Raw genomic sequence first — 12053 nt, forward strand, 5'->3', positions numbered from 1 at the left:
AATGTGCAACTTTTCATGGATTGCTTCTGCACAGCGAGGAATTAGTCATTATAAAAGGAATACCATTCACTTGCCCGTCTAGCTTTGCAGATCTCAGATTGTGAGCACGATTGGATTCAAACAGTAAGTGTAACCACAGCCAGACTAGAGACACTACTCGGTGAAGCCGGTGCATTCAGTCTAACGTGATGGGAGGTGGAGGAGGTGGATACTGAACACTCTTGCTACCTCGTCCTCCTGCGTGTCCTCCTGCGGGGAGGACTGTCGGCTGGGGCTCAAGGCCTGGGCACCGGGTGCCTGACCGGGTGCCTGTGCGCCAGGTGGGTTCTTCCTCCGGATGGAGCTACGTGATGCGTCAGTGACACTCTGAATCTGCGCGAGGGGGGCGCGGCCCAGAGCAGCAATGGCAGATGAACAGGAAAAGTGGCCAGTTGTCACAAAGAGCAGTAGGGTGCCCAGAGAATACCCATATATACTCAGTATATCAATGCAGTATATACCCAGAGAATACCCTGTATAACTATACACTGTATACCCATATATATATACCCAGAGAATATTCATACAGTACTGCATATACCCAGATAATACCATTAAATACCCAGAGAATACCCATACACAATGTACCCAGATAATACTCATACAGTATATACCCAGAGAATACCAATATATAACCAGAGAATACCCATTCACTATGTACCCAGATAATACCAATTATACCCAGAGAATACCCATACACTATTTACCCAGATGATACCTAGAGAATACCAATATATACCCAGAGCATACCAATATATAACCAGAGAATACCCATACACTATGTACCCAGATAATACCCATACTGGTATTATTAAGGTGGAGGATGAGTGTTACCTCTCTCTCCCGCTCCGTCCTGGACAGCATCATCTGTTTGAGCATCTGAGACCTTTGCTCCATCACAAGTGTCTTCTCATAGGTGAAGGCTGAGATGTCACTGTCGTGCTATGAAAGAGGCAAGAGAAACTTCTTAATTAATTAATACACACAGGGAACACTGCTATAAATACTACTTTTGTTTGCTTTTACCATTTGTCCTTTTTAATTTCCCTCAAATGTAGTGTACTGAGGACCCCGTCACTACCGACCTCCACTGTTGGTCTGGGGAGGGAGTAGACAACCATATGCCTCCTCCAATACATAATTGAGTCACCAAAACATTATTTTTTTTTACCAGGAGAGCATAACATAAGTACTGTATCTTCCCCAGTTCCCCTCCCCATTGAACAGGTAGTTAAAAAACAGAAGCAAAAAAAGAAAAAAGTCTTTTTACGCTTTTGACTTGTCTCCTTTATTCTTTATTAATTTAAACCACCATCTTTGGAGCTCTCTAGGTATTTGTTGTGTAGCATGGATATCCTATTATTATCTGTACTGTACTGTATTGTATGTTCGGCAAAGCAGTGTATTCTTCGATGTCTTGGCCAGTTCACACTTGTAAAAGAGACTTTGTCTCAATGTCTCAAAAAATGAAAACGTTTTTTTTTATCTCTAAATCACCCGAGAGTTCCTACTAAATGTTTAGAAAATGGCTTTGATGTTTTCCAATATCTGACCCAGTGTTTCAGACTGATCTCAGCCTCATACCAGTACAGCACAGTCAGATCTTGGCTATATGTCACATGGGCTCATACCATCTCCACCACCTCCACCTCTGCGTCCAGTCGGAGGTGGTAGAGGAACATCTGGAGGTCCTTCTTCATTTGGATTGAGTTGTCGTCCATCTGGGCCACGGTGAAGATACGCATCTTGCACTTCCTCCACACCTGGACAGGAAAGGAAGACAAGATGTTGGGTTTAGTTTGTTGGCTTGAAAGAAGAAAATAGTTTTCATGTTAAGAGATACGTAGGGTAGAGCGTCCCTATTCTGGGCATGAAAATTGGTGAACATTCGGCAAAAATATCAGATCTACTAGCTCACATCATGACAGCCATTTTCTTTTTCCTTTCTAAAGCCTTATCCCCCATCCTAACTCAGCTCTGTATTCTGTTACGTTTGAATCTTTAACCACTTGAACCCTAGCGTTCGGTCAACAAAGTATAGGGTTTAAGTGGTTAAACACACACACACACACACACATTTTTCCATGCCCACCAACCTTGTGCTGTCTGAGCAGGAACGGCAGCAGCATCAGCATGCCTCCATCATGCACCACCCACCACACGTCGATGGTACCCTCCCCCAGACGGTCCTGGTTGGTGGGGAAACTGTCCACGTTCTTGGCCACCATCAAGGCCTGATGGGCCGCTGTGGATTCACGCACCGTCTCTGAATGGAGGGAGAAACGTATGAGCAAACGGGACTCCCTCTTTCATTGGTGCGTCGTCCCAGGTCGTGCCTAAACCTTAACATTGAACTTCACAAAAACTATGCCTGAACCTAACTTTAACCCTAACCTCACAAGCACTATGCCTAACCCCACAGAAATTAGGCCTAAACCTAACCTCAAAACCCTGTCCACCTGGGCGAAAACACAGGGGAAAAAAGACTCTCCCATGAGCAAACTTAATAATCTACAAGCTTCATGTAGATTATATAGTAGTTCACCATTATTCCATGACAATGTGATCAATTTCCCAAATGCACTTCATGTCTGTGAATGTTTGATTATTGTACATTGTACATGACATGATTGTCATGTTATGAGATAATGTACTTGTTATGTGTAAGAGGACCACAATGGATATAAGTCCTAGACTTTATTTTGTCATATTATCCTCAAATTGTTTTAACTTGTGTTATACTTTTCTTTTTAATAAAAGATCACATTTTGTGCTAGTAGCACCTAAGCAGCATTTATGGATTTGTGATTGCATTATTGTGTTTAAATTTAGGGGAGCTTTTGGCTTTTATGTTTAGACATTCATTCTATTGTGGTTGCCAGACCCAGGGGGTCGGGCCTACATGTGGCTTTGTCTGTCCCCTTTTCGTCCATACGATGGGCATAAAAGAGGTCTGTCTTCTGTCCTCTTTTTGATTGGCCAAGCTTAGCGTGACGTATCCCGATGTATTTCAACCACTAGGGGTCTGGCAGTACCAGGTCTCCTGGTTCCTTTGTTTTCCATATACTCCTACAATACAACTCATCTCATCTAATTTTATCACCCATCCCATCACATCCCGTTTAATCTCATCCCATCTCATTTTATCAACCCACAACTATTTTCACCCTATCCTATTTAGTCTCATATCACCACAACTCATCCAGTCCAATCCTATCTATCTCATCCCATTCCATTTAATCCCATACCATCTCATCCCATCCTATCTCATCTCACCCCATCCTATTTAACCACATGAACCCTAGCATTTCTATTCTGGGCATGTCATAAAAATGGGCGAACATTCCACGAAAATAGGTGAACATTATGAGAAAATAGCCGATCTACAAGCTCACAACGGGTCACAACAACGCGACCATCTCATGTCATCCCAGTGTACTCATGTGTAGTCTCGCGTAGCCAGACAACTATTCCACAATCTCCGAATGCTATATAGAGTCTGGAACTACAACTCCCGAAATCCGATTGAGGAAACTGGCACTTCCGTTCACGAAAATATATTTTAAAATATCTTTAAATTTTACTTTTTTTATTTCCATTTCTGCTAAGCAGCAAGCTAAATATACTTAAATTATTTTGATTTATAGTCGGATAAATTCGTGCGACTGTAAAGACGAAACGGAAGTGGGGAGGAAGCTTCACATCCGGTTTGTAATCTAATCATGATCAGAGCTTCCGAGTCCCAGACTGTATGACCGGAAACATTTGAAAATTGTGGGAGGTCTGGCAACGCGAGACTAACTCATGTGGTTAATTTACCGATGAAGTTCTTCCAGGACGCCGGGTCGTTGGACTGCTTCCAGGTGCCAGGCCAGGCCATCAGCACAGTGTTGTGCTTCATGCCTCCCAGCCCAGCTGTCTGGATGAGGTGGGAGAAGCCGTCTCGCAGGTTGGAGGACACAACGCAGTGGCAGAAACCCTTGGTACGCTCTGCGGTCATGGACGCCTTGATGTTCTGGAGGGATGGGGGAGAGTAGATGATACTTTACTTCGTTTGTATATTCGAGAGGGACGACGGCATATATTAATGAACAGTGCAATCCAATTCAGTACGGTACAGTTAATGTAAATATATAGGAGTTAGCAAGAATTTACATCCTCAGTCCCTGACATACAACATTTATTGATTGAATACTTTATTAACAGTTTGCAAATAGTACAGTGGTACGATTATACAATGGTGCTAAAAGGATAACACAAAAAGCCCAAAAAGCTTCTTTCCATTGTGGTCCTGTGTACTCAATTCACAAAATACTGCAGGAACATACAATACAGTCAAGAACAAAAATTATGATGAGTGAGAGAAAGTAATTGGGAACAAATTAAGGAAATATTTGAATGTAAAATTAACATTCAGCATTCATCAATATCCCCCTAAATACACCAAATACCCTCTAAATAACGATTCATAAAAATTCATAAAGATTCACAGTAATGGATTGAAGCCAGGTCTGCGAGTTTGCTCTGTAATCCTGAATACCAGCTCTGTTGCTTATGGGATTGTTTGTGGGATTCAAGTAAATCCACTGAATGAAATTGCTTTTGAGGACAAGGCCAAAATCACCCGGCTTAAAGCCCAGCATATATTCCATTGTGCCAGCAGGTGGCAGCACAAGGCTTAGTTTGCAGTGTGTATCACCATACTCATGATATACAGGAAACGGTCAAGAAACATTATGCAGTATTATATTCACGTAGGTACATCATTTAACACTGCTTTTACAATTTCCATTTGTTCATAGGCACATTATGTTGTATAAGAAAATCAAACAGCAGCTTGAATGGATGGCTAGAATAGGATTGGTGACATCAGCTTGTATGTGTGCTGGCATGCATGCATGAGCCTCTCAGCAGAACAGCGTGTATTTGTCAAGTGCGCATTGTCAACGTACCACCTCAGCCTTCTTGGCCTCTGCATCCTTGGTGAGATAAGTTCCTTCCAGGACGTGCCCAACAATAGTCAGGCCTTTCCCTGCCTTCAACTGAGTGCATAAGGAGAGCAGGCGAGGGTGTTTCACAACCAGCTCCGAGTCCACGTTAAGTAGCACCAACAGCTGAGGCCTGGACACAGGAGGAGAGGAGAGGTTTTTATATTACTCTTCTCTCAACATGGTGCCGATATGGACAACTGGACACTTTTTTAATGCAGCTGTCTTGGCCAGGACTTGCAAATTAATAAGATATTAATGGTAAAAAAAACTTTAATAAAGCAATACTTTCATTCCACACCTTTTGTTTTAAAGCTCTGTGGGTGTATTATTTTCTTTGTATCATGTTTTTATTTAAATGTTATCTATATACACCATTTAATAAAAATGTGGACCTTTGAGTGAGCTGATGCGATGGAACTCGACCACACATGCACCTACTGTATGAAACTATTAAAGGGCACAGGTGTGCAGGCGTACGCACCCACACCCTTGTAGAAACTAAGGGTTAACCGGTAAACCATATACTTTGTTGACCGGGGTCCAGCCCACCAGGGGTCTGTTCTTAGACTCCCGTTTTTTCCCCCCTCTACACCAAATCTATTCGTGGAAAACAGACAATATACAAGCTCCACAAGACTTGTTGTGAGGTTGTAGATCAGCTATTTTCAGCTGAATTTAACTATTTTCGCCAATATTTTCCTTTTAAGACATTCCCAGAACAAGGATGGTAGGGGTCATGTGGTTAAGATCTTTCCATACTGTACGCGCATACCTCCAGTTCTTGGTGTGTGGTGGCGACTCCTCAAGGCGAATGAGAGCATAGCGTGCAGCATTGAGAGACAGACCATTGATCCCATCTCCCCACTCCTTCTCTGCCCTATTGACAAAATAACACGCAATATCCATGAAAACATGAAAACAAAAAAGGACAAAATAACAATTATATCCAGACACTTCTCATAGATTTAGTTTGAGGTTTAAACTTTATATATCAAGTTCCAGGTTGTATTTTTCCTCACTTTGGTTTAATAAAAAAAAGAATTTGTTGTCCACAAACGTGTTCTCACCCTCTGTATTCAATGTACTTATAGATGCAGCTTGCGATGGCCATGGCGACGATGGCATAGTACCACGAGCAAATGAACATGAGAGCAAGACACAAGCTCATTCCCAGGAAAGACAGGGCCCTGTAAGAACACACACACACACACACACACACCGTTATCATCATAAACAAAAGCTTTCAAATTTCAACACCTTCCCAAAACTGAGGAGTTTACAGTACAGCTAGTGAAAACAGTTAAAGCCACAGATAATGGAATGGAATGTATTGTCCTTTACCAGCATTGTGCATCTAATCCAGACAAATGTACATTTGTGTGTGTGTGTGTGTGTGTGTGTGTGTGTGTGTGTGTGTGTTGTGTGTGTGTGTCTCTCTCTCTCTCTCTACGGGTTTGCAGGATTTCTGTATGCCCAACAGCATGGCATTAGGGTGTGTTTACCGTCTCTGCTTACTATGAAGCCTGATTGATAAATGGCTGCGTGCCAGTGTTGTGCATCTAAAATAGCTATCTACAATCTCACAACACGTAGCGGTGCGACGTGAGCTTCTACATAGTCTATTTTCCAATGCGCAACATGATATGCAACCAAGTATAAATCAGGCATTAGGCTTCAAGACAAATCTTGTTAGGTCAGACGTGCCATGGCCCTGGCTGCCAGCAGCTTGACTCACATTGCAGGCCACATGTGTGCCAGGCTATTGTCTGACATGCAATGTAACACATGCCATAGAAACGCATGCCATAGAGTGTGGCCACTGACCGCTGGCGCCCTATCAGTGCCCCACAATCCTGCACCGTGCTTCTATGCCAGGTAATGCTCAGAGGGGCATTGTTACATGTTAACAGCAAACACCTTGTGTAATCCTTCTGCAGGGACAGCAATAGGACACCAACTGTATCAAATCGATTTGCTTTTGTCCAGCAGAGTTCTTTATACTAGTGAGTGCAAAAGGTTGAGTTCGCCCCTAGTATTTTGTCTACGTACTCAAGTCTACACAGCACGTACAGTGAATTATTTTATGAGTGTATAATTTGAAACATAATTCACTGTGATTTGATTTAACAACTCCTTTGAAGTGGGCCACTGCATTTATATTAAGTTTATTACTCTGTGGACTTCAGCATTTGAAATATACTGTATGTTTCTGTTTGTCTGTAAAACTACTGCACGTTGCAATGGTCTGTGTGTTGCGAGACATGTAAATCTCTTTCTCACTTTCGCTCTATATACAGTAGAGAGGTAGAGGGGGACAAAGAGAGAGAGAGACGGACAGACAGAGAGACATACTTGTACAGTAAGTAGTCTATTAGTCCAATGTCTGAACTAACATACGTACAGTGCAATGTCCCTTTGCATTATATGCAAGTCCTATGTCCATGTATGTTATTGGTAGACCTGTGGCAATCATTTTCTGCAGGGGCATTTCAGCACTATTACTGTCAAGTTTCAGGGTTCTGTGTCAGGGTGTGGATCTCTGGACGTTTGGTAATTTTCACTGGGGTTAACTAAAGCTCTTCGCCACAGTAGAAAAACATCCAGCAGTAAGCTAGAGAGTTGCCAGGATTGTACTGTTCCAGGTACAAGCTCATTCGGACATTAAACATTCATACAGTACTGTAAATGGAGAGAATGCATATTTTTATAATTCCTACAATCAGAAACGATATTGCTTTGCTTTATGGTTGACAGAAAATACATTGATGTAAAAAACTAAACAAATAATCCATCCATTTAAGTATCCTTTAAGGTGTTGGTCTATCTATTCATCCATATATCAGTCTGATATTTAAAGGATACCCCCTGGTGTTTCTTTTTTCTTTTTAGTTTTACATATTTAGTTCAGTTCCATATTGCAACTTCACGCTATAGTACGTTTCACAATGGCAAATACGCAGAGTGACCCTAGTCTGAACTAAATGGAAGTATGTGTACTTTAAAGCAGAGCAATATTTGTCTTTCTAGCCATTATGAAATATTTTTTTCACTTATCCACGTTTTAACGACGATGGATTTAAGTAAAAAACAAACAAACGGTGGCATCATTTTAAACCACTTAAGCCCCATTTTATACTTCATCGCATGACTGTGTCTCACAAAAACAGTCGATCTACAACAGCCATCACATCGAGTTGTGAGCTTGTACAGCTGTCATTTTTGAAAAATGTAGAAAAGTTTGGCTATAATGAAAAGTGCCCGGTTGAAAGTAGCAAGTTGTGTATGCAACCCACCAGTGGTAGTATTTGAAGCGGGGTCTCCAGTTGGGCGTGCGGAGCAGGGTCTGAACAGCACAGGCCAGGTTGACGAACAGATAACACATCAGGAAGAACCTGGACAGAACAACAGAACAACTAGCCAATGAGAGAGGTAATTGCAATCCAATGCACTGCTCATATCTTAGATATTAATATCAGTACCGCAATGAGATCACATATACTGTATATAACAGGCTAAAATAAAACTACCCACGTCAAGAGAATTTCCGAAAACTAAAACCTGATATCAAGAGGCACAAGTAACTACATTTTTACATGTTGAAAAATTGAATGAAGTTTCTTTAATAAAGGGCAAAAAAGCTTTATACTATAACAGTTCATGTGTGTTACACTGATTATCAAAATCAATATTCAATATTCAATATTCAATAAATAAATCAATCAACAAAAAAATAGTTTTCGCTAGTTCTGACTATTGGCCAGAACTTAAACATGTATTACTCTGAATGGGTATCAACGGTGAAAATGAGGTCAAAATCTATTAAGCCAAGTTGTCATTTAAGAATACTAGCTAAAACTTAACAATAGTGTCACACAATAGGCTAGGGTGTGAAAGTACAGAGAGTGCCCAAAGCAGATGGAATGTCAGGCATGAGTGAATAGACTTCCGTTGTTTGTAGTTTGTAGTTTCTAAGGAACCTTTGGGCAATATTCCCAAAAACTTCTCCCATGGCTGTCAAACAATAATGACAATGAGAAGATAATGTGATGATTGGGTTTCTTCCATGGATGGAATATACCAGTAAGACATTAACCCCTTGAACTAAATATTTACAACTTCTTAACAGTAAATGTCTTTAGTAAATCTGGACAGTAATGTGTACTGGGTGCTTTGATGTGGTGTCCATGTCTTCTGTTTTATGTGTCTATTGTCTCTTGTCTACAAGGCAAACCATTAAAAAGATACATTTCCTGTGCAGATGAGACAATAAGGTTTATGTTATCGTACATTTTTAGCTTCAATCCGGAAATTCCATGTGTGACTAAAATGTTATTTCTAACAACTGCGTGTGTGGAGGTCATCTCCCTGCTCTTCTATTGGATCCTGTGGTCAGGTAAGACACCGACTGGTTGACAAGTGGTACTGCCTGAAGCTCAAAGTACAATATCTTCCCTGCTCAAGCGGGCGTTCCGTCTTATCTCAGCAGTAAAAACTTCGGCTCTCGCGTGGGAGACACAAATCTTACGGATTACAGCTTTAAGTTCTAGACACTTGCTAAAGATGTGGTATAAAAACTAGCTGCTAGTTTAGGTTCATCCGTTTCTTATGAAGCTCATGGAAAGACTAGATGTCATTAGTGAGTCACTGACATGGAGAGGATGGGAGCCACGGCGTCCAGGGAGGCGATGAGGATGCCAATCTCACAGATTCCTGCTGTCAACAGCAGCGCCCAGGTGGGCTCTCCGTTGGCTTTACCATGGCCAAACACCTATCACACACACACCAAAGCAAGCACAGGCAGAGATTTAGAAGCAGCATAATGACTGTAATATTTGTTCCGTGTGTGTGTGTGTGTGTGTGTGTGTGTGTGTGTGTGTGTGTGTGTGTGTGTGTGTGTGTGTGTGTGTGTGTGTGTGTGTGTGTGTGTGTGTGTGTGTGAGAGAGTGTCTGACCTGTAAGAACGGCACTATGCCATCTCGTGCGATGGCCTGCAGCAGACGTGGGGCTCCGGTCAAACTCTGAAGCCCCGCCCCACAGCAGGAGAAAAAGGAGCCAATCACAATGACCCACGGTGAGGGCCAGGACAGTGTGCCAATCACAAGGTTCCCATTCACAGAGTCACCGAACCTGGAACGAGGAACACACCAAATATACTGTATATGCCCAATGACTTAATACATGAAAGCACAAATAGTTACTGTATTTCTAGATATGTTCGTATGGATTCTGCAGGACACTCACCGTTTGGTAATACAAATAAAACGCATGTTTCACCTTCACACACTGTCAAATCACTTGTAATCAGAAGCTTAGATAGCATCCTCCATCGAATCCAAAAGCCAGTTAAGGGGCTGCAGTCATTCGTCGAGAGGTATTCTACTTATAAGCCTGTATTTGTTAATCTAGTATTCATTTATATAATTGGTTATGTTATGTTAAACAACTCTTACTTGTCTCGAAGCACAACACCCTCAATGCAGGCACCAAACAGCACAACGGAGGTGACATCTGTGAAAACACTGCTCAGGAAAACAACCTTGAGAGAGCAGTGAGTTAGACAGGACTTTTCCTGTTTCCAGTTGGCATACTGATTTACAATCATTTTTAACCACTTCGTTGACTGGGGTTCCCCAGGGCTCTATCCTGGGCCATGTCCTTTTTCCCTCAAGTCTACACCAATCTCTTCGCTGAATGTTTGCCTATTATGACATGGCCAGAATAGGGATTAGGGTGGTTAAATACAAGGTGAACGTGTACATGTGTACATTCCTGCTAAAAGTGGATCTAGCTACTGTAATTCCACAGTGAGTGTTTGAATCACATGTGTTAGCACTGGGATGATGGGGCTTTTTTCAGCTTCTGTAAATACATTTCGTTGCAACGATATTGCACTCAAGTGACTTCTTTTTGGTACCATTGCATTGTTCGTAACAGTTTTTTTCCCCGGTTAAAAAGGATACAGATAAAGGAGGTGGTGGCGATAGCCAGGATGGTTCCAGTGGGGATGGACTTCTGGGCGTCTCGCAGGTCCCCTGACCGGTTGGAACCAGCCATGATACCTAGAGAGGGAATCAGAACAGGGTGGCGGTACCGAGGGTTTTTTAAAGGCGTCTGGTACCATGCATCGCTGTGACTGGAAGCTGTGGGTGAAGCCGATGGGATGTCTTACCTGTGACGGAGGGAAAGTAGATACCGACCAGCAGGGTGAAGAAGGTGGTGATGTCGTTCGCCACGTAGGGCAAGTAGACGTCTTTAGAGTTGTCGGCTACTGGGACAGATGGCGTGTGCCTGTTTTCTACCAGCATGCCCAGTGGACCATAGTCGCCCCACATGTTGTCTACAGAAAGATTGACAGAGGAACAGATTAAGAATAAAGACCCTTGTATACAGAGTTAGATTATTTCACGCGAAAAGAAAAAACGGACGATGGAATTTTAAAATGAACATGGTTCTATGACATACTGTACATCTACGCCGAAATTGCCGATGCATTACAAACTAATTGACAAAAAAAATAAATGTCATGGGACTTTCTATGCAAAAGGCTTTTAGAGTCTAACTTGGATTCCAAGTCATTATCTGTGACTTGTCTTGTAGATAACATTTTTGTGTAGAAAAAGCTGTGTAAATGGCGCTTTTTGAGTGCATAGGCTCAGTGAGCAGATTTGTTGTTAGCTTGAAAATGGGTTATTTTCCATGAGCAACGCTGCCGTGCCACGGGTTATGAATCAAGCTTTAGAGAGACAGGGCAGGGGAGCAGAGAGAACACAGCTGGTGTTTGTTTTCCACCAGTCTGAGGGACCAGAGACTGGCAACGTCTTCGGGGAGTAAACTAAAGGCAAATGAGAGGGGAAGACATAATAACTTGAAGAAAGAGGATGATCATGACTGAGGAGGAGGAGAAGGATGGAAGGGTAGAGTGCTCTCTTTTACTTCTGTATGTTTATCCATCATGACTTGAAACACACGCCACCTCCAACCACCGCAGTTGTGTTAGATATACTGTATTAATGTACTCTACCA

The 12053-nt window shown here is 42.2% G+C and overlaps 1 protein-coding gene across 5 annotated transcripts in view; it reads right to left on the minus strand.

Moving 5' to 3' along the window:
* The window catches only part of slc12a7b (solute carrier family 12 member 7b), a 92845-nt gene that overhangs the window by 7769 nt on the left and 73023 nt on the right, over positions 1 to 12053 (minus strand). For 3 of the 5 annotated variants that reach the window (XM_080418182.1, XM_080418181.1, XM_080418183.1), the window contains exons 9-22: positions 11200 to 11367; positions 10991 to 11089; positions 10481 to 10538; positions 9983 to 10157; positions 9680 to 9798; positions 8324 to 8422; positions 6098 to 6217; positions 5803 to 5907; positions 4992 to 5160; positions 3859 to 4054; positions 2136 to 2305; positions 1671 to 1802; positions 874 to 981; positions 229 to 372 (exon numbers count right to left, since the gene is read on the minus strand). In XM_080418182.1, coding sequence (XP_080274308.1) covers positions 229 to 372; positions 874 to 981; positions 1671 to 1802; positions 2136 to 2305; positions 3859 to 4054; positions 4992 to 5160; positions 5803 to 5907; positions 6098 to 6217; positions 8324 to 8422; positions 9680 to 9798; positions 9983 to 10157; positions 10481 to 10538; positions 10991 to 11089; positions 11200 to 11367 — 1862 coding nt within the window. The remainder of the gene's footprint in view (positions 1 to 228; positions 373 to 873; positions 982 to 1670; positions 1803 to 2135; positions 2306 to 3858; positions 4055 to 4991; positions 5161 to 5802; positions 5908 to 6097; positions 6218 to 8323; positions 8423 to 9679; positions 9799 to 9982; positions 10158 to 10480; positions 10539 to 10990; positions 11090 to 11199; positions 11368 to 12053) is intronic. The other 2 variants (XM_080418185.1, XM_080418184.1) reach the window with 1 other exon arrangement.

The sequence above is a fragment of the Gymnoscopelus braueri genome (assembly GCF_963280865.1).
Source record: "Gymnoscopelus braueri genome assembly, chromosome: 21".
Taxonomy (NCBI): Eukaryota; Metazoa; Chordata; class Actinopteri; order Myctophiformes; family Myctophidae; genus Gymnoscopelus; species Gymnoscopelus braueri.